The sequence below is a fragment of the Dipodomys spectabilis genome, unplaced genomic scaffold, assembly GCF_019054845.1.
Source record: "Dipodomys spectabilis isolate Male_0828 unplaced genomic scaffold, ASM1905484v1 ptg000422l, whole genome shotgun sequence".
NCBI lineage: Eukaryota > Metazoa > Chordata > Mammalia > Rodentia > Heteromyidae > Dipodomys > Dipodomys spectabilis.
This window is the reverse complement of record NW_024871099.1, coordinates 5510581-5532632: the sequence shown is the minus strand read 5'-3', so window position 1 is coordinate 5532632 and position 22052 is coordinate 5510581. Positions and strand designations below refer to the sequence as shown.

Sequence of the window (22052 nt, the reverse complement as noted above, 5' to 3'; positions counted from 1 at the left end):
CCCCTTCCCCCCTATTAATTGAAACAATTTTTTTTTTGGAGGGGGGTTGGTCGTGGGGCTTGAACTCTGGGCCTGCATGCTGTCCCTCAGCTCTTCAGCTCAAGGCGAGCACTCTACCACCTGAGCCACAGCGCCACTTCTGGTTTTCTGGTGGTTAATTAGAGATAAGAGTCTCACAGACTTTCCTGCCTGGGCTGGCTTTGAACCTTGATCCTCAGATCTCAGCCTCCAGAGTAGCTAGGATTATAAATGTGAGCCACCGGTGCCCGGCTAAAACAATTTTTTTTTTTTTTTTTTTTTGGGTCTGGTCGTGGGGGCTGAACTCTGGGCCTGGGCGCTGTCCCTCAGCTCTTCAGCTCAAGGCTAGCACTCTACCACTTGAGCCACAGTGCCACTTCTGACTTTTTTTTTCTTTTTGCTTATGTGGTGCTGAGGAATTGAACCCAGGGCCTCATGCATGCCCAGCCCCTAAAACAATTTTTTTTTGCACGGTTGGATTTTTTTTTTTTTTGCAGGGCTTTGCACATATTAGGTACATGCACCACTACTTTAGCCCACACGCAATTTTTGCTTTAAAGAGCAAAAGTAATATAGTGGAAGCCAGTTCCTAATAAATGGTGCCAGACCAAATCAGGTATCCAGAGGCAAAAAAAAAAAAAAGAACCTCATCTCAAACCTTTCACCTGACAAAAGCCAGCTTAAAATAGATCAAGAACCTAAATGTCTAACAGTAAAGCCTTTAAGGAAAACAAAACAAAACAGAAACACACAAGGAAATCTGACCTAGCACTAGGCAGAGATTTAGATAACTCTAAACACATGCTTCACAATAGGAAAATAAATGGAACTTTGAACCACATCAAAATTAAGAAGTTTTAGTCTAAGAAAATCCCATAAAGATGAAAAAAAAAAAAGGCTGTGGAGTGTAGTACATGACTATAATCCAAGCTACTCTAGAAATGCAAAGTAAGATCCTGCTTGAAAAACAAACTAAAAGTAGAAGGGCTCAAGTGGAACACTGCTTGTCTAGTAAACATGAAGCCCTACGTTTGATCCCCAGGAGAGACAGGAAAAAAAATTATCCATGTATCTATCTGAAAATAAAATCTTGTGAATAGGAGAAAAAAAGATAAAGACTGGGAGAAAATAAGATGGGCACTGCTGGCTTACACCTGTAATCCTAGCTATTCAGGAGGTTGAGAGCTGAGGATCATGTTTCAAAGCCAGCCTGTACAAGAAAGTCTGTGCAATATTGAACTCACAACTCAGATAGCAAGTTCGAGTTCCAGTCTTGGAAGAAAAGAAATGGGCAAAAGATATGCATAGAGATTTCGAGGGAGATGATAAATAGATGGCAAATTAGCACACGAAAAAATGTTCTACTTCGTTAGCCATCAGAAAAATGCAAATTCAAGCCACAATGACATGTCACCACAAACCCATCAGAATAGCTAAAATGAAATATAGCAACAACACCAAATGGTAGTGAGAATGTGGAGAAACTGGATCATTCATACGCTGCTGGTGGGAATATAAAATGGACTTACCATATGGTAAGCAATTGTACTCTTGGGCATTTATCCCAAATGAAAACTTATTTTCTTACAGAAACTTGTATGCCTGAGGTACTGTTCATAGTATGAATATTTGTGACAGCATACACTCAGCATCCAAATATCTTCCAAGGGGATGAGGGGCTAAACTGTGGTATATCCATACCACAGTTACAAACTCAGTAAGAGCTGACAATGATACCTGAAACAACATGGATGAACCTCAAGGACCTTGTGCTTAGTGAAGAAAACAATACTAGATCCCTTTCACGTAACATTCATTAACCACAGCTAAGAGATGGAGCATAGATAAATGGCTTCCAAGGGTTACCAATGCAGTAGCTATGAATAGAACATAAGGAGTCTTGTGGCGATGCTTGTGATAAAACTGCCCAGAACTACGTGTGTGCATGGGAGCACTGATGGCTTCTAAGTAAAAGCCATGGCCGGTATTACTGAAATTTTCTATTCCTATTTATTTATTTTTGTGGGTGGTGGGGCCTGCCTGAACTCTGGGCCTGGGCGCTGTCCCTCAGCTCTTCAGCTCAAGGCTAGCACTCTACCACTTGAGCTACAGCACCATTTCCAGCTTTTTCTGCTTATGTGGTGCTGAGGAATTGAACTCAGAACCTCATGCATGCCAGGCAAGTATGCTACCACTGAGTCACTTTCCCAGCCCCTCCCTTTTTATTTTTGAGACATAGTTTTGCCATACAGCTCAGGCCAAACTCAAACTGTTGGTCCTCCCACCCTAGCCTTATAAATGCTGGTATCAGAGTTCTTTGCCACCATGCCTGGCTTGTGCTTTTGCTTGGCTTTTCACACTCAAGGCTGGCACTCTACTACCGGAACCACTGCTAGTTTTTTGCTGGCTGACCAGTGATAAAGAGTCTCAGTCCTGCCCAGGCTGGCTTTGAACCTCAATCCTCAGATTTCAGCCTCCTGGGTAACTAGGATTACAGACGTGAGCCACCATGCCTGGGTGAAGCTTCTTTTTTTTTGTGCTACCATTGGGGCTTGAACTCAGGGCCTCATGCTCTCCTTTAGCTTTTTCACACAAGGTTGGTGCTCTACTACTTAAGCCACAGCTCTGCTCGAAATTTTCATGTGAAACATTAAATGTCAGACCCTCTGGGAGTCTTCTGATGAGCTTAAGTAAAGAAACATCATATCAAATGAAAAATAAAGTTGTGGGAATGGATTTCCTGGAGAAGAAGGATTCATAGTTTCCATTAGATTCCACATTCTTAACAAGAAGAGATTCTGACCTTTCTGGGGATGGCTTGTATCTGGCGTAGGTGGCTGAGCCGGGGGTGGAGAAGCTCCCAGAAGGTTGTCGGTAGGGAGGGACTCTGTCGGCCCCTGCTGGTGATGCTGTGTATGGAGTTTCTGGGAAGCTGACAGGCCTGGAAGAGAGGAACACAGCATGGTGAGGGGAGGACTTCTCTAGTCTTCAAAGAGCCTCTCTTCCTGGCTCAGTGGCCAGCCTAAGCCCAGTTTCTGCAAGGGCTTCAAAGGCTGGTTCTTGTCCCTTTCTTGGGACAAAATGGCCCTCTGCCAGTTGGAGTCACTGGGGACAGAATCCAGATTCTTCCTCTGAACCATACCTCTAGCCCTCTTTATCTTTTAATATAGAATGTATTCAAGAGCATGCTTGGGATTAAATACCATCATCATCGAACTCTCCAAAGTAATCACTTATTCCAAGGAATGGATGAGGGTAGTGATGCCAGCTGGGGTCTTCATTCCTCCACTGCCCCTAAGAAGTCACTGTCCTACAATTTGTGCTTATCCTTTAGGTGAACTCTAATACACTTGGCATGAGAGAATTCCAACCTGAGACCCAGGCCCTTTTCAAGTTTAAGGAGGGAGGGAGTGAAGGAAGGAAGAAAAGAAGGAAGGAAGGAAGGAAATGAAGGAAAGAGGGTGGGAGGGAGGGAGAAAGGAGGGAAGGAGAAGGCTCAAAGAGGCAGAAGGGTAAGAGGGCAGGTGGACTGACTGAAAAGAGAACAGAATACAGGAAGGAGAGGTGAAGGACAGCTGTGGTGGGTAGGAGATGGGGTGATGGGGATTCCCTCTGAGGATTCTTACCTTTTGTTGTGCAGTGGCTGCGACTCCCGGAAGGGGACCATGGACGTTTGCTTCGGGAGCCGACTCAGGGACTGGGCATGACCAGGAGTGGCTGGGGTGGCCCACTTGGAGGCTGGCAGGGAGTTGTGGGATGCAGGCCCACTCCACTGCCAGGGTGCATTGCTGCGATAGGGGGGCCGGCCCCCAGGAGTGGTGCTTTCTGGCTCAGCCTTGGACTCCGAGGTGTTCATGTCATAGGTCTCCGGCCACCCCCTAGGAAGAACTTCATTACTAGGAGGCTCCAAGCAACCAGCACATAGGCCTGATGCCAAGGAGGGGCCTTGTCTATACTGGGCTAGGTTTTGCTGGCCAATTCTGAGCCATGATGGCCTATTTAAAGGTAACCTTTAAATTAGAGCCTGAAACTTAGCAGCTCAGAGTTCTAGGACAGGGCCCAATACAGGAGTTGTGACAGCCAGACCTGTTTCTCATCTCCCTTCCTCCTGGCCCCTCCCCTTTCCGGCCCAGGCCTCCAGTTGGCCAGTACCCCTAAGCATCAGCCTGGCCCCCCTGAGCAGTACTTAGGCAGGAAAGGCAGATGCCCTCTGAATCAAAGGACAGTCTCTGTCTTGTTCTAGAGAATCTCAAAGGCTGCTGGAAGAGGAGCAGGTGACCTACTTTGCAGAGTGGTTAAAAAAAAAAAGCTACAAGATCCAGAGCCTTGAAATAGATACAGAGCAGTCCATGACTCCTCCCTTCAGACCTAGCTGGCACACGTACTGGCTCTGCTGGGAAGACCCAAGGCTGGGCTTAAGGGGATACTGTGGACGTGATATGTAATAGTGCACATATGAAGAGCTTAGAGCGGGAAGCTGCACACAGGTGTCTACTCTTATGCCATCACCATCACCATCTCCCCTGCCCAGTCATCTAGTCCCTTGTACTACAGCCTTTTGGTGGCCAGGCCACCAAAGCTCTGAGCTTTCCACCACCCAGGGCAATGCCCTTACCTTCGAGGTGTACCATCCTCGAAAGGTGGGATGATGACCACCTTTACAGTAACAGAGGTGCGCAGCAGGTCAATCATCTGGTCATGTGTCAGTGTGACCACAGCCACCTTGCAGATCTCCACCAGTCGGCTACCTTGCCGGAGGCCAGCCTGCCAGGCAAACCCATAGTCCTCCACCTCAGCCACCGTCCCGTCGTACTTCACATGGAAGCCCAGCTGCCCCAGCCCATTCCGCCGAAGGGTCATGTCCACTGTCTCCCAGCCATTGGTCATCACCTGAGGGTCACAGGCAGGAGGGGGGCTCAGCTGTTTGGTTACCACCTCTGGAGGGTCCTTATCAGGATGCCTGAGATTAAACCCTTGCTGACTCCTGTCGGTCCTAGGTGGCGCCAGAAGGCCATAGGGGGCGAGCATCACCTGGTCCCAGCTCAGGCTCCTGGATTCTGGACAGAAAATGTGCTCCCTCCTGCTGCCACCCTGCCCAAGCACATTCTGTGGGGCTGATGTGTGTCAGGCACTAGGCTAGGCCCATTCAATGCTGATCCCACTTATGTGCACTTTGCTCATTACAATGCATGTATAGCTCTCCCCCCCCCCCCCCTCCTGGTGCCAGCCCTGGAGCGTCTTTCTCAAGGTTATCTCTCTACCACATGATCTATAGCTCCATTTTTTGGCTTTTTTGGTAATTAACTGGAGATAAGGGCTTCACAGGGTTTCCTGACTGGGCTGGCTTCGAACTGTGATCCTGAGATCTCAGTCTCATGTGTAGCTAGGATTAGAGGTGTGAGCCACCAGCGCTCATCTGTACTTCTTTCTTTATAAACAAGGCCCCCTCTTTCTTCATTAGGATAACTCTTACTCATCTCAGCGTGGCCCTCCCACAAGCTTGGGAACAATGTCAGCAGGGATGTGAACTGTGGGTGTTAGAGCCAAATGGTGTATTTTGAGTTCCATCTGAAGGGGGCACCTATCACCCTACTAGTGAATGTGGGCTTAAGAAAGTCAGACTCCTCCGTTTTTGTCAGAAGCCAGATTCATGGTAAACTCTGTTAAGCTTGGCTATCTATCTATGTCTGAGGCTTTAGCTTGGCCGTGGATTGAACCTGTCCTTACCTAATTTAGTTCTCTACAGGAGGTTCTCCTGACATTCTCAACACCCTTTTTTGTTGTTGATGGTGTTATTGGAGGTGGCACCAGGGCCTTGTACATGCTAAGTGTATGCTCTGTCACTGAGTTTCACCCACAGCTGCTCAACACCTTCCTTTTAACCTCTTGGCATTTACCGCTTGTCTTAATGTCTACCTGGGATGGCAGACCCATGAAGGCAGGCCTGGGCTGTTAGGGTGATCATTGTATCCAAACATCGCTGATCCCTGGGCTATATGACTAACAGATGAAGGGATGTGGTTGCTTGGGGGACGTTCAGGGTCCACAGCAGGATGTGGATGGCACACATGGAGGATGTTATAGGGTTAAAGATGGCCTGGGCTTCACAGGGGATGGCCCATGCCACTGTTGGGTTCCTCAGTAAGCTTGGAGGTACTGAGACTGGGGATGGGGGATGGCTATTGCAGAGAGCTCTGAAAGGACTGTGCTAACAGTAGGCACGGGGGTGGGCATGGGACAGAGTAGGACTGACAGGATGTGGGTAAACCATGAAACCTGGCACAGGGCCTGGCATGGTCCCCGCTCAAGAAATGAGAGTTGTGGTGAAGACTCTGGGTGGAGCACAGGAGGTAGGGGATCAGATCACTGAGTCCCATGTGGGGAATACCACGGCAGAAGGCTCTGGAAAAAATCTGAGAGAGAGAAGGGCAGCTCCTACTAGGGTGGAGGCATCAGGAGGAGAAGCAGCAGCTGAGGCTGCCTAGGGAGGTGAAGTTGGTAGATGGGCTGTGGGTACCAGAGCAAGAGGAGCCTAGTCTGATGCTGAGGCTTCTGACCTTCTGATATAGGAAGGATGGACTTGGCCTCTAAGAGACAGAAGACCTGACAGGACGGAAGGAGCAGCAGCTTGCTTGACATTTGACTGACATCCCCAGTCCTAGGTTTCTTTTTTTCAGGGTTCGTTTTTTTTTGGGGGGGGGCACAGTACTGTGGTTTGAACTCAGGGTTTGCTAAGCAGGTACTCCACTGCTTGAGCCACACCTTTAACTTTTTTTTTTTGGGGGGTCCGGTCGTGGGGCCTGAACTCTGGGGCCTGGGTGCTGTCCCTCAGCTCTTCAGCTCAAGGCTAGCGCTCTACCACTTGAGCCACAGCACCACTTCCGAATTTTTTCTTATGTGGTGCTAAGGAATCGAACCCAGGGCCTCAGGCATGCAAGGCAAGTGCTCTACCACTGAGCCACCTTCCCAGCCCTAACTTTTTTTTTTGTTGTTGGTCGTGGGACTTGAACTCTGGGCCTGGGCGCTGTCCTTCAGCTCTTCGGCTCAAGGCTAGCACTCTATCACTTGAGCAACAGCGCCACTTCCAGTTTTCTGGTGGTTTACTGGAGATAAGTCTCACGGCCTTGCCTGCTTGGGCTGGCTTTGAACCGCAATCCTCAGATCTCAGCCTCCTGAGTAGCTAGGATTACAGGTGTGAACCACCAGTGCCCGCCTCACACCTTTAACTTTTTGTTCTTATTGTTCTAGAGATAGGCTATTGCTTTTTGCCTAAGCAGGCCTAGAATGCAATCCTCCCATTTATGTTTTCTGATATAGACGAGATGACAGTGTATACCACCATGCCCAGCTTTTCCTGTTGAGATGTGATACATAAAATTTTTTGTCTAGATTGGCTTGGAACCACAATCCTCCTTATCTTCCCAAATAGCTGAGGATTACATGAGCCACCATGCCCAACTACCAGTGAGCTTTTTTGTGTATGCCAGTCCTGTAGCTTGAACTCAATGCCTGGGTGCTGTCCCTGAGCTTTTGTGTTCAAGGGAGGTACTCTACCACTTGAGCCACAGCTCTACTTCTGGCTTTCTGGTGGTTCATTGGAGATAAAAATCCCATTTACTTTCTTGCCTGGGCTGGCTTTGAGCCGTGATCCTCAGATCTCAGCTTCTTAAGTAGCCAAGATTATAGGCATGTGCCATTGGTGCCTGGTTTACCACTTACATTTTTTTTGTTGTTGATAGTGGGGCTTGAATTCTGAGCTGGGGAGCTGTCCCTCAGCTCTTCAGCTCAAGGCTAGCATTCTACTACTTGAGCCAAAGAGCCACTTCCAGTTTTCTGAGTTGTTTATTGGAGATAAGAGTCCCACAGCCTTTCCTGCCAGGCTGGCTTTGAACCATGAGCCTCAGATCTCAGCCTCCTGAGCAGCTAGGATTACAGGTGTGAGCCACCAGTGCCCGGCTACCACTTACATTTTTAACCTAAGTTTAAACTTGTATTTCCTATCAACTCTAGGATCAATAAGCATGCCTTCTGTCCTTTTGAGGTGAAGGCATGGAAAGCCATAGCTCTCTGGCCTACACCTTCTCCTGGAAGTAGGCCTCACCATACCTACAGTGGGACAATTCTGACTTTCTTGGGGCCGACTTGTCCCAGACTGACTGAATGGAGGAATGTATTTTCAGAGGCCACTGCCAACCATGGGAACTGGTACACCACTGCTGAGCCTTCCCTCTTACCTTCAGTCTTTGGACAATTTCCCTTATGTCCTCCACAGAGCCCTCTGCGGCCTGTAGGAAGATGTGGTCCCCTCGGCCATAAAAGATTTTCAGTGTTGAGGAGTCTGGGGTCCAGCCAATGACATCCCCACAGTAGCAGTTGAACACTACTTCCTTGGTGCGTAGGTCCAGGAGCACCACAAACTCATTGGAAATTCCCAAAATGCAGTCGATTTCTACCCCCTGGGCATAGTCCTGAGCTGCTACCCGCCAAGCGATGGCCCCTGCACTGTGTTGCTCAGCGCCTGCCCGGGCTTTTGTCTTCTCCTTCTTCTTGGAGGTCAGGGAGATGAGGTTGAACTTGCCAGAGGAGTCGATGGGGGTGTTGGAGACACAGTTTTCAGCCAGGTCCTTGAGGTACTCCTGGCGGGTCCTGGTGGCCATGGTGTGGAACTTGTCAGACTTGTGTGCAGCATTTTCAGCGTTAATCACCTTGGCCAGCAAAAAGTCTCTGAAGACATCAGATTTGCGGAATGTGGTTCCATTGGGAATAGGGGGGCCAAAAGGAGGAGCATCTTTGGATCGGGTCACCGCCATGCTGAGAAGGGAGAAGTTATTAAGACATGGAAAGAAAAGCACTAAGATCTTCAAAAAAAAAGGTCAGATCAAAAGTAGGAGTTTTCTTTACACACACACACACACACACACACACACACACACACGCGTGTCTTTGGGTAGACCATCACTCTCCCTCCCCCTGTCCCCCCGATTGTGGGGGCTGAACTCTGAGCCTGGGCACTACCCCTGAGCTCTTCTGCTCAAGGCTAGTGCTCAACCATTTGAGCCACAGTGCCACTTTCGGCTTTTTTCTTTTTGCTTATGTAGTGATGAGGAATCGAACCCAGGGCTTCATGCATACAAGGCAAGCGCTCTACCACTGAGCCACCTTCCCAGCCCCAGGCAGACCATTTCTTTTCTTTCTTTTTTTTTTTTTTGGGTCCGGTCATGGGCCTGAACTCTGGGCCTGGGCACTGCCCCTCAGCTCTTCAGCTTAAAACTAGCACTCTACCACTTGAGCCACAGAGCCACTTCTGGCTTTTTTTTTTCTGCTTATGTGGTGCGAGGAATTGAACCCAGAGCTTCATGCATACAAGGCAAGCACTCTACCATGAGCCACCTTCCCAGCCCCTGGGCAGACCATTTCTAAAAGTGAACAGAAAGGTCAAGGAACCTGCTAGGGTATTCAGCCAAGGTCAGGGGAAGATAGCTTTCAGAATGCTTACCCTGCATGTGTGTAAGTTGGTGTAAAGAACAAGCCACATCCTTCAGGTGCTGAAATATTTTATTTGTCCTCTATGGAAACCTCAGCCTGTGAGTACTGAGAGCTCCTACTGCTCCTCCTCCGCAAGGAAAGTTTTTCAATGAATAGACTGGGTTAAACCTGGAGTGGCATACCTACCTTCCCAGCATTCAGAAGGCAGACAGAAGGGTCACAAGTCCAATGCTAGCCTAGCTATATAGTGAATTCAAGGTAAGCCTGGACTAGTCAGACTCTGTCTTTAAAAAAAAAAAAGAGTCCACAGATAAAACAATACTTCAGGCAATACAAATAAAATGTGTTTTTTTGGATTTGCCTGACTTGTTTGAGGCTGGAGTTCTACCACTTGAGCCACTGCTCTACTTCTGGCTTTTTGGTGGTTAACTGGAGACAAGTTTCACAGACTTCCCTGTCCAGGCTTGGCTCTAAACCATGATCCTCAGATCTCAGCCTCCTGAGTAGCTAGGATTAGAGGTGTAACACTATAATGAAATGCCTGGCACAAGTCAGGCATTTCAGGGCTCACTATGTGCCCACCACTCTCCCACAATAGATAAGGGAAGGCAAATATGACGCCAAGTGCCTGGCTAGAGAGGCAAGGCCACACTAGCAAATGGTATGGATGGTGGGGTGGTAAGAACTGTGGTAGAAGTATGTTTGGCAAGAGCTTATGGAATGTGCCAGAAACCTGTCTTGTTCAGTCTTGAAGAATAATCAGAAATTCACTGGGTGCAGGAGGAGGGCAGAGGATTAAACCAGCCTGGATGTAGTGGGGCCCAGCACTCAGTTGGGTCTGCTCAGAGAATGGGTGAGGGGCAGCTCTGGTTGTATCACTGACATTTCTTTCTTTAGAAATAAAGAAAAGAAAGAAAGCTGAAGCAAGTAAGGCAAAATGTTAACATCTGGTGGTGGGCACATGGGTGTCTGTTACATTATTTTCTGTACTTTTCAAAGTGTTTAAAGTATTACATAATATATCTTTTTTTTTCCTTTTCTTTTTTCTTTTAAAGTTTTTTTTTGAGATAGGGGATCCCTATGTAGTCCCAGCTGCTTGGAACTCCTAATTCTCTTGCCTCTGGATATGCCTTCCTATAATATACCTGGCAATAAAACTCTCTCATATTAAATATAAAAAAACAGAAAAAGGGGGTTGGGAAGGTGGCTCAGTGGTAGAGTGCCTGCCTTGTATGCATGAGGCCCTGGGTTCGATTCCTCAGCACCACATAAGAAAAAAGAAAAAAGCCGGAAGTGAAGCTGTGGCTCAAGTGGTAGAGCGCTAGCCTTGAGTTGAAGAGCTAAGGGACAGCGCCCAGGCCCAGAGTTCAGGCCCCATGACCGGACCCCCCCCCCCAAAAAAAAAAAACCAGAAAAAGTTTGTGCATCAGAAAGACGGTCATCCCCAAGACCAAGCAGAGGCAGGTTTTAGAGAAATGGCTGCCAGGAGTGTCAGTTAGGAGGGAAATAGAGTAAACAGCAAGGATGGGAGAAGGCTAACTCAACTCCTCATCTGTGACACAGGTACTGCCTTCTCTTCCATGGTGTGCAACAACTCCCATTCTCCCTTACCAGGGCTGTCAGCTGCCAAGGAATAGTTGTACCTTTAATCTCTGCCATCTATCCTGTTCAAGCAGCCAGCATTCTGTAACTACTGCCCTATGTCCAGGAATGGATGGACTGGGAGAGAGGTGGCCTTGGATGTGCCTGTAGATGTCACAACGTGCCATCCCTAGAAGCCACTGGGCAATGTGTCCAGCAGTGTTGCTCATAAGCATGGGCTGCAGGTTGGAAGACCCCTCTTCTCTCTGACACCTAGTACTTTTACCAAGATTAGCAGTGCACAAACATACCTACCTTTGACCCAGCGCTTCTGCTGTGGGAATTGATCCTACAGCCGCATGCTTGGTCGCATGTGCAATGAATGCAGAAACAGCCCCAATGCCCATCAGTGGAGGGCACAGATTATCACATATCCCCACAATGGAATGTTCTACAGTTATTAATAAGATGCAGGACAGTGTGCACCGTGGTACAAATGTATTAAGGTGGAGGAGGTGTGTCCACATATTGGCCCAGGACTCAGGACACACAGAAACAGCCACCATGGCTGCATCTGTGAGAGCATCTAGGTGATTGGAGAGACATTCTTCTTCACTCTTTTATCTTTTCAGTTTCAAAAACTATCTTTGAAAGATAGAAAACAGTGCATCCTACCCCATTTCCCAGTCTACAGGGACAAGTTGATGATCTGGGCCTGAGTGCTAAGTGGGTATGGCTGAGGATACAGCTGTATCCTGCTCTTACTCCCTGGGGGATTTCCCTTTGTCCTCTGGGGATGGCCATTTAATCTGGGGAGCACTTCAGAAATGTTGGAGAGAATACATAGCAGGTTCAAGACCTGCTACTTGTCATTTGTGAACGAAAACTCTACCTCCACAGATGGCTCTTGTCTGGTCATTCTACCCCTGGATTTCCTCAAGGCCATTACCCTGGGCTCCTCTCCCCTCTGTCCATGTAGTGGGGGTAAGCCCTGGCAACCACTGGACTGCCTCCATTGGGGCCTTTTTTTCAACTAGGAGCGCTCTCTCTCTCTCTCTCTCTCTCTCTGTTGCTGGATTTGTAGCTGCTTAAATGTTAAGCAAGAGCTGCCAGAAAACGAGGCACCATTAGGGAATGTGGAGCACACCCAGCTGTGCCTCCAAGCCTCATCCTGAAGAGCTGATGTACACATCTGCTTTTGTGCACAGGCAGATTGAAGTGGGTTTCCTGTCACTTACAGAATCCCCCATACCAACACAATTCCCAAAGGCTTCCTTATCAGAGTTAGGGAGTCCTGTGCTGTGGTGGTTGGAACACTCTCTGAGGCAGTGTGGGACATGTGACAGGCCTAGCTGGAGTGCTGGGAGCAGCTCTTGTGGGGGCCAGTAGGCGTGTGTAGGATGGACTGGCTGTACCTATAGCAGACGTTCTCAGTGCAGGGGTTGTGGGCTCGGACGATGATGAAGACATGCTGAAAGTGCGAGCGGATGTTCTTGGGGGTGAAGGGCAGCGCACCGGGCTCCTGGAAGATGATCGTCACAATGTCGTTCCCTATGTGCCTCTTCCTCAGTAACTGGTAAATGGACATCAGAATAGGGAGAGAATCTGTGAACATGAGTCAAGTCCTATTCCTCCCTGCCCAGAGCCCTTCTGGAAACCCTCTCTGTAGACACAAAGTCAAAGTCTCTGGCATGGCTTCAGAGGCCTCCCCAATGCAGAGGCCCACTGCCTCTGATGTGGCCTATGTAACTTCCCACACCGGCCCTTGTTGCTCCTGCAACACTGTGAATAAAGCCACTACCAAGAAAGGCAGAGGTGAGAACTTGAAAGGATTCGTAAGATCACCTGAGCCATACATGAAGCCAACCCTCTCCCAGAGCACTGGAGAGATAGAACCCAGTGAATTCCATTTTTGTCTTATGTCAGTTTGGTTTGAGTTTGTAGTCAAACTTTTATGGGGACTAATTCACTCTTCTTTTCCATAGGAACAGTGATGAAGGGATTTAGAGTAGCTAGAGGCTAACATAGTAGCCAAAGATGAACTGGTTTCAGATATCATCATTTCCCCATCTATCTTCATTCCTCAGTCTCTAGCTCCTACATGGCATAGCCATGGTGTCAAGGTTCTCCAAGACCAAGGACCTCCATTAGATCTACATATCAGTATCAGGACTGGGTGAATGGGCAGAAAACAGCCACTGGAGCAGGATGGTAAGTAGAGAAGGTCCTGGGCCTAAGTGTGGGCCAGCTGGAGACCACTGACCTGCTGCCTGTTGTTGGGGGTGTACGGGAGCAGAGTGGAGACGTGGAACATGATCTCATAATCCTGGTACGTTGTGTAGAGGGAGTGAGTCCCCGTGGAGTCAGCTGGGACAGAAGCACAAGTTAGGACTGCAGCTCCAGAGCCTCTGGGCTTCTGCCATATCCCACATACCATCTGGCTAGCTTTATTTTTTTTTTTCCCTTTAAACTTAAATCCACACTTCAATACAAGAAGTAATTTTACCTCCCATTACATGCATACTACATTGACAGAAACTAAAAAAGTCTTATAGTACCCACGGTTGGTGAGGATGTGGAGAAACTAGAACACTTTATATGGCTGACTAGGTGTGTAATAAATTGATGCAAACATTTTGGAAAACCTGAAGATAGTCTTAATTGGTAACCCAGAGCTGTCATCCTAGGACATAGTCTAGAGAAATCACACATCCCTGGGATGTGGGTATGAGAATCTTCTCACCTTTAGCCAAAGGGTGGACAAGCACACACTGATATACCAAGCTGTGGGAAAATACCCTGCCAGGAGGAGTGAGGCATGGTTGCAACATGGGTGAATTGTACAAACAATGTGGCACAAAAGGCTCCAGGCACAAAGAAGCACGCATGTGTCCCCTGCATGAACATCTACAGCACACTCCACAGGTATCTGTGGCTATCATATAGGCTACACCCCTGGTATAAGGTGTAGCAGCACAATTGCTGTCCTGCAGGAGGCTATTCTCATACTTTCCTGACACATGCTATGATGGTTTCCCCAATGGCTTCCTTCCCAACAATGGCACCCAAGAGTTCCCCCGGTCCACATTTCCCCTCAGCAGCATCAGGCCTTTTCACTTTTGCCTATTGGGTGGGTATATGGTGATGGCTTCCTGCTAAGTTGCCCCTTCTTTTGTTATTGTTGCTGTTGTTATGCTGGGTTTAGAAAAACAGGACTTTGCACTTATTAGGCAGGTGCTTTACCACTCAAGTCACACTCTTAGCCCTTTTTTGCTTTGCTTTTTGGATAGGGTCTATTTGTCTGGGTTGGCCCTGGACTACAATCCTCCAGATCTCCACCTTTCAGGAACTGGGATGACAAGCCCTCCACTTACTCTTGACGTCCAGCTGGGCAGCATACTTGGTGAAGCCCTTCAGGCAGACCTTCTCGCCCAAAAGGTCAAGGAACTCCTCGAAGGCAGGACCAGCCTCCTCGTTGTTGTACATCTCCTCCTCAGAGCTCTGGCCAGCCTTGCAGTACAGGATGCCCACCTTGTGCTTGCGGCACAGCTGTGAAGGCAAGAGGGCTGTGTGGGTCTGGCTGGCAGGGAGGTCTGAGAGGACAGGGCAGAGAGTTCTGAGGTACTGAACCCAAGTGTTATGAGACCACTTAGAACTTACACCATGGTCTGCCTTGCCTTTGCAATGAGCATGTCCTGTCTGTCTCTCCTCCCTCCCAGGCACGATTAGGTGCCCACTCTGTTCAGCAGGTAGAGGGCAGCTAGCAATGTGGTTCTTGAGGCAGAGCCGGTAGCTCTGGCTCCCCACAGGAAGTGGACATGCACTGCCAAGGTTCCTGCAAAGCAATACCTGGAGGGCTTGGGGCTATGGTTGTTACTTAGGGGGTGACCCCCCAGTAATAGGGATAGATGCCATATTTCAGTAGAGACCAATCAGCAGCTCTGAGGCCCTAAGATTCAGCTAGGTGGAGTCTGCATATGGTTGTTAAGTCCAACAGCTACACTGGGGGCTGGAGAAGCCCACAGCTAGTGTGCAGAGGCAGAGAGGAAAGATGCCTCTCTCCCTGTATACATATGGCATGTGCAGGAACCTCTGGCGGCCATCTCATTCCTAGGCTGTTTCGCTCTGAAAATAGTGCTTTTAGTCTCTTTAGAAGTGGACAATGATTCTTTCCTGCTGCTGAAACTGATTAACCTGCCAAAAATAAATTCAGTGACAAGGACCGATATAGCAGCCACCCAACAGCCCTATACCCTAAGCCCCTACTTACCCCCTGCTCATCGAGCTTCAGCAGCTGCTCTGTCACCTTGGGAGTGTTGAGGGCCAGTCGGAGGCAGTGGATGTTGAGCTCGGGGATTACATACTCTAGTGCATCCTTCAGGGGCAGGCCCCGTCCAGTGCCATGCTTGGTGGCTGTGGGTGTGGCATCCTCGAGGATGGAGCCTCGCAGGGTGATGAGCTGCTCAAGAGAGAGTAGGAAGGTTAGGAGCTCTCAGGGCTTTGAGCACAGGAGTGACGTTAGACGCTCTGAGGGCAGAATACTCTGGGGCTGAGGCAGGACTGAAACCTGTTGCCTCCTTTTGGTGATCCCAACCAGGTGACCTCAGACCTCTTGAGTCTGTACTTCCTATTCTGTGACTCAAAAATGGGCCCAGTGACAGTGCAGTGAGTGCACACTGGTTTTTAAATTTTAAAGATTGTTAATATAGGACTGTGAAGTTGGCCCAGTGGTACAGTGCATGCCTTGCATGCATGAGGCCCTGGGTCTGATTCCACAGTACCACATAAGCAGAAAAAGTCAGAAGTGGCGCTGTGGCTCAAGTGGTAGAGCACTAGCCTTGAGCTGAAGAGCTCAGGGACAGCGCCCAGGCTCAGAGTTCAGGGCTCACATCCGCCCCACCCCCCCACACATGAAAAGTATAAGTTAAAACACTGTTAATATAAAGGTGATCTAACAGAGGGGTTACAGATATATAAGTCAGGTAATGAGTACATTTCTTTTGGACAATGTCACCCATTCCCTTGCAATCTCCCAGGCTTTTATCCCTACCCACATTGTATAGTTCATTTTCAACACAGTGTCTAGTGAGTACTTTGTCCCTCCATTTCCGTGCCTCCCCTTTACTCTCCCAAAGACAGGTAAATGAACAAACAAGACAAAAGAAAACAACAACAACAAAGAAAAAACCTTTTGTTTCCATTTCCTGGAGTTCATTTCAATAAATATTATTTTGTATGATCAGATGCACGTAGGCATTGCACCTTTGTGTTCTTCTCTTAAGGATATCCTCCATTGGTTTCACTGTGGCACATTGGTTCTTACCTCCAATGTGCCCTTTCTGTTCTTCGTAAAAGAGACAAACAATGACCCTGTCCTGGGGATTTGTGGGTGGGGTAATGGAGTATGCAAACAGTATGGCTAGAGCTAGCTAGGTTTCTTGTTACTTTTCAGCCAAAGACAGTCCTTACTGGTATACTTCCTGACAAGTCCTATTTATGAACTATGGTTGATTTCCCTGGGTTCTAGGTTTTGTAGCAACCTGGAACCTCATTCTGTGTATAGGTATCTACAGGAGGGTTCAGATCTGCTTTACAGATGAAGGAACTGAAGCTCCAAGATGATAAGTATTTTATCCAGGGCCACCATAGCAGACAAATGGCTGAACAGGATTCTAACACAGGCCTAACATCTCCAAAGCATTTTTCCCCTCAAAGACAGGGTCTTACAACCAGGCTGGTTTCAAACATACTACTCTTTCTTCAGCCTCTTAGAGTACTAGAATTACAGGTGTGTACCACCAGCTCAACCAATCTCTCTCTCTCTCTCTCTCTCTCTCGCTGGTTGTGGAGCTTGAACTCAAGGCCTGGGGCCCTGTCTCTAAGCCTCTTTGAGCTCAAGGCTAGCACTCTACCACTTGAGCCACAGTGACAATTCTGGTTTTTGCGTGGTTAATTGGAGATAAAGAGTCTTATGGGGACTTTTCTGCTAGGGCTGGCTTCAAACTGCAATCTTCAGATCCCAGTCTCCTAAGTAGCTAGGATTGAGCTGGTAGCTAGCATGAGTTACCAGTGCCGGGCCCAATTTATAATGCTGTGCTTGAGAGGTTTGAAGATGCTAGTTAGAGATGGCCTGTTCTTTCACCTTGGTGAATTTAACTCTTTCTATGGTTGTATACAACTGCTTCTAGCACTTGCCAGCCGCTCTTGTTGGAAAGATCTACAGATGCACCTCTTGGTGCACATGGACACACTTCCTTTGGGATTTATACCTAGTTGAGAGATTGCTAAATCACCAACCATACTAATCTGCCAATTAGTTTTCTAAGTGGTTGTTCCTATTTTCACCCCACCACCCCTGAGAGCCCCTTTGCTCCAATGCCCTTCTCCTGACACTAGTGCACATTTCTAGCCACCAAGTGCTGCTGGCTACCTGGTGAGGCCTGGCTCTGAGCCAGATATGGCACGACACTAAGAATGCACAGCAAAGGCCCTCCAACATCACAAGGAGAACCTCCTCCCTCCTCAGGCTTATTATAGCATCCAAACTACACTAAAGCCATGGGGTAAACACTGCAGATCAATGTGGACTGAAAAAACCTGCTCTGCTAAATCAACAGACACGGGAGGCTGCAGAAGTGTGCCGTGACTCTGTTTCTAAGCAAACAGAACACCTTTGCCAAACAGGACCTAGGCAAGAGATGTGTGGAAAGAATGGAATGATCTCATGGTCAGGAGTTCCCAGTTCTGGCCTGGGGAACTAATAAACACACAAATATCTTCTCATGAGTAAGTCAGTGTTCAAACAGATTGCAATGGCTATGATGTCAGGTGCTTTGCCCTGCTGGTTGGCCCTGGAGTTGTGGGTTTCAATTCATGCACTGCCAGAATCAGCATCTTTGTGCTTGCTGATACTGTCCCGCAGTGCCCTCTGCTGGAGCTGAGGGACAGTGTAGACTAGAAGTCTTCATCTTTACACTGGAGACAAGTTATAAGCATCTGGTCCCTATTGCCTCTGAGCCCTGCCCAATGCTCGATCATACTTTCTTTTTTGTGTTAGTACTGGGGCTTAAATTCAGGACTTCAGAGCTCCTGCTTGGCATTTTCACTCAAGGCTGGTGCTTTGCCACTTAAGCTACACCTCTACTTTTGGATTTTGCTAGTTAGTTGGAGGTAAGAGTCTAAACACAAATGGGTCCAACTAGAAGGTTTGAAAAGCAAGATAAGTCCTTTTCTCTGATACACTTCTTTCTTATTAAGACTTTCGTCTATTTGGTTATTTGTGTATTCTCCAAACCCTTTAATTTGGTACTTTTTTAACCCTATCAAAAATAAGGCATAGGGTTGGGAAGGTGGCTCAGTGGTAGAGTGCTTGCCTCACATGCATGAGGCCCTGGGTTCGATTCCTCAGCACCACATACACAGAAAAAGCCAGAAGTAGTGGGTGCTGTGGCTCAAGTGGTAGAGCGCTAGCCTTGATCTGAAGACTCTGGGACAGTGCCCAGGCCCAGAGTTCAAGCTCCACAACTGACAAAAAAGAGGCTGGGAAGGTGGCTCAGTGGTAGAGCGCTTGCCTTGCATGCATGAGGCCCTGGGTTCGATTCCTCAGCACCACATAAGCAAAAAAAAAAAAAGCCGGAAGTGGTTCTGTGGCTCAAGTGGTAGAGTGCTAGCCTTGAGCTGAAGAGCTGAGGGACAGCGCCCAGGCCCAGAATTCAGGCCCCACTACCAGACCCCCCCCCAAAAAAAAAGGTCTAGTCCGGCATGGTGGTATATACACTTGTAATCCTAGCACATGGGAGGTAGAGGCAGAAGAATAACAAGTTTTTGTTTTTTGGTTTTTTTGGGGGGGTCTAGTCGTGGGCCTGAACTCTGGGCCTGGGCACTGTCCCTCAGCTCTTCAGCTCAAGGCTAGCACTTTACCACTTGAGCCACAAAACCACTTCCGGCTTTTTTTTTTCTTTTTTGCTTATGTGGTGCTGAGGAATTGAACTCAGGGTCTCAGGCATGCAAGGCAAGCGCTCTACCACTGAGCCACCTTCCCAGCCCCACAAGTTTTTTTTTTAAATTAAATTAAAAAAAATTTTTTTTTGGTGGGGTCATGAGGCTTGAACACTGGGCCTGGGCGCTGTCCCTCAGCTCTTCAGCTCAAGGCTAGCACTCTACCACTTGCGCCACAGCACCACTTCTGGTTTTCTGGTGGTTTACTGGAGATAAGAGTGTCATAGAAGTGGTGCTGTGGCTCAAGTGGTAGAGCACATGCCTTGAGCTGAAGAGCTCAGGGATAGTACCAAGGCCCAGAGTTCAAGCCCCACAACCAACAAAAAACAAAAAATTAAAAAAAAAAAAAAAAAAGAGTGTCATGGACTTTCCTGCCCGGGGTGGCTTTGAACTGCAATCCTCAGATATCAGCCTCCTGAGTAGCTAGGATTACAGGTGTGAGCCCCAGCACCTGGCCTTTTGTTAAACTTTATATTTGAGGCATTTTATCATAAAAAGGTGATATTCATAAGTTTGTATGAACTTAAAATTCATCATACATTTACTTCATTTTTTTTTTTTTTTTGGTCAGTCATGGGGCTTGAACTCTGGGCCTGAGCACTGTCCCTCAGCTCTTCAGCTCAAGGCTAGCGCTCTACCACTTGAGCTACAGCAGCACTTCTGGTTTTCTGGTGGTTTATTGGAGATAAGAGTTTCAAGGATTTTCTTGCCCGGGCTGGCTTTGAACCACGATCCTCAGATCTCAGCCTCCTGAGCAGCTAGGATTACAGGTATCAGCCACCGGTGCCTGGCTATTTACTTCATTTTTCAGCTTGACCCTCTAGTAAATCTTTGATTCCAGCTGCTGTGTAAGGAGATCCTCCTTTGGGTGATTAAGAGCGTATTTCGTCGATGAACATCTCTTATCTTTCCTTTCTTGGCAGAAGGGTTTACACCTAGTATTATTGCTGCTTCTCGTTTTGTCATTTTGGATTCAAATCCACCTCTGTAATAGCCACCACTGAAGGCAAATTTTGGTAGGCTTTGAAAAACTAGTTTTACTTGAGACTCCATATGCTTCATGGCTTACAAAACATAAGGGCCTGAAAATCCTGCAGCAGCAATGGTCAGCCCAACTGCTACTACTGTACTGGCCATGGCTCCGTGTGTCCACTGCCTCTACTGGGAGCGTGTCTCATCCGTACCCAGAGGCCTCAGCCTTCCCCACAGGTACAGCAGGGCAGCCTCGATCTCTCTGTTCCAGGAGCCCAGAAGAATATAGCCAAGAATAACAAGTTTTTTGGTTTTTGTTTTTTTGGTCAGTCATGGGGTCTGAATTCTGGGCCTGGGCACTGTCCCTCAGCTCTTCAGCTCAAAGGTAGCACTCTACCACCTGAGCCACAGCGCCACTTCCAGCTTTTTCTGCTTATGTGGTGCTGAGGAATTGAACCCAGGGCCTCTTGCATGCAAAGCAAGCACTCTACCACCCCCCCCCCCAAGAATAACAAGGTTTTTTTTTTGTTGTTGTTTTTTGGGGGGGGTCCGGTTGTGGGGCCTGATCTCTGGGCCTAGGCGCTGTCCCTCAGCAATTCAGCTCAAGGCTAGCACTCTACCACTTGAGCCACAGCGCCACTTCCGGCTTTTTTCGTTTTGCTTATGTGGTGCTGAGGAATTGAACCCAGGGCCTCAGGCATGCAAGGCAAGCACTCTACCACTGACCCATCTTCCCAGCCCAAGAATAACAAGTTTTAAGCCAGCCTGGGCTACATAGCAAGAAACATCTCAAACAAAGAAACAAAAACTAAGGCCTGTCCTTTAGTGGGGTGGGCTAGACAGTGTCTAATGGCTGGAGGGACTTGTGTCCCAGTTCAGCAGTACCAGCAAGGGGCTTGAAACAAGACAGCCTTGTACTACTGGCCTTGTCCTGCCTCGCTAGGGAACCACTGTTCAGGCATATGGGGCACGAGTCCAGCTCTGAATCTGCTCCTGCCTCAGTGGGAAGCTCGGTGTTGCCAACGCTCACATCCCATCTGCCCAGAGATACAGACCTGCTAGAAACTGTCTGCTTGGTGGCCAGGGGCGGCCATCTGGGGCAGGCCAACCGGCTGGCTTGGAAGGCAGCTTGGGCCCCAATGTCTTTATGGCAGCCTTGAGGTGTATATGTGTGGACAGCACAGGCCTCTGATCTCTTGGACATAGCATCAATGGCACTAAGTTAGCTGTGTTCATAACTCTTTAAGTGAGGAGGTGACTCCTAGAGACAGCCAAGTGCAATGATTGGAGGATACACAGATACTCATTGAGGATCCTAATTGCTGTGTGTATATCTGCCATATAAAGCAGGATAGGACTGTCTCTACCACAGAATTTTGACGACTTAAGTAAGTTAACAAATACAAAGGCACAGAGCAATGGCTGACACACAGGGCTAAGTAGATGTACAGTGGTGATGCAGCTGTAAAATTCACAGTTACGTGAACTCAGCACTTGCCCATGTCCTCTGATCCCCTGAAGTGTCAGTGTGTGTTATACCCATTGTATCCCTAGTGCTCATCTGGCCAGAAAAGGGAGCACAGTGGAGAGTGGGCTGGGGAAAATATAGGCTGGGACCACCTGCAGTCTGGGCACATGGTTTTGGGGCCCCTTTTCCTGAGCTGTCACAAAGTCTCTGTGTTGTCACATGGGATGGGACAAGGGCCTTCGGTGTAGCATCTGCTAGTCTGGATGAGGTCCAGGACTTGCTGCCCCATAATCCAAGTTCCTGGCAGTTAGCCTGCTGGTTTCCAAGCCTGGGCAAAGGCCTGGCCCACAAAGGCTGGGGCAATAAAGGGCTGACAGAGACCCTAGTTGGGGTCCTGTTTAGGTGACAACTGGCTCTCTTTTGAAAACGTCTTCTCTGTTGGGGTTCACTGGAAGTCTTTCCCTTTTGCTTTCTTTGTTTCCGTTCTCTTTTGGCTGAGGCCTGCCCAGCCTCCTCCTATGGGAGGCTC

At 48.2% G+C, this 22052-nt stretch overlaps 1 protein-coding gene and 1 pseudogene across 5 annotated transcripts in view; both read right to left on the bottom strand.

The window, feature by feature from the left end:
• The window catches only part of Sipa1l3 (signal induced proliferation associated 1 like 3), a 157140-nt gene that overhangs the window by 31182 nt on the left and 103906 nt on the right, over window positions 1-22052 (bottom strand). For all 5 annotated transcript variants that reach the window (XM_042668217.1, XM_042668218.1, XM_042668221.1 and 2 more), the window contains 8 exons: window positions 15356-15544; window positions 14460-14634; window positions 13349-13452; window positions 12501-12658; window positions 8253-8829; window positions 4634-4908; window positions 3645-3896; window positions 2822-2959 (listed from right to left, as the gene is read on the bottom strand). In XM_042668217.1, the coding sequence (XP_042524151.1) occupies window positions 2822-2959; window positions 3645-3896; window positions 4634-4908; window positions 8253-8829; window positions 12501-12658; window positions 13349-13452; window positions 14460-14634; window positions 15356-15544 (1868 nt within the window). The remainder of the gene's footprint in view (window positions 1-2821; window positions 2960-3644; window positions 3897-4633; window positions 4909-8252; window positions 8830-12500; window positions 12659-13348; window positions 13453-14459; window positions 14635-15355; window positions 15545-22052) is intronic.
• LOC122097620 lies at window positions 19884-20220 on the bottom strand (annotated as a pseudogene).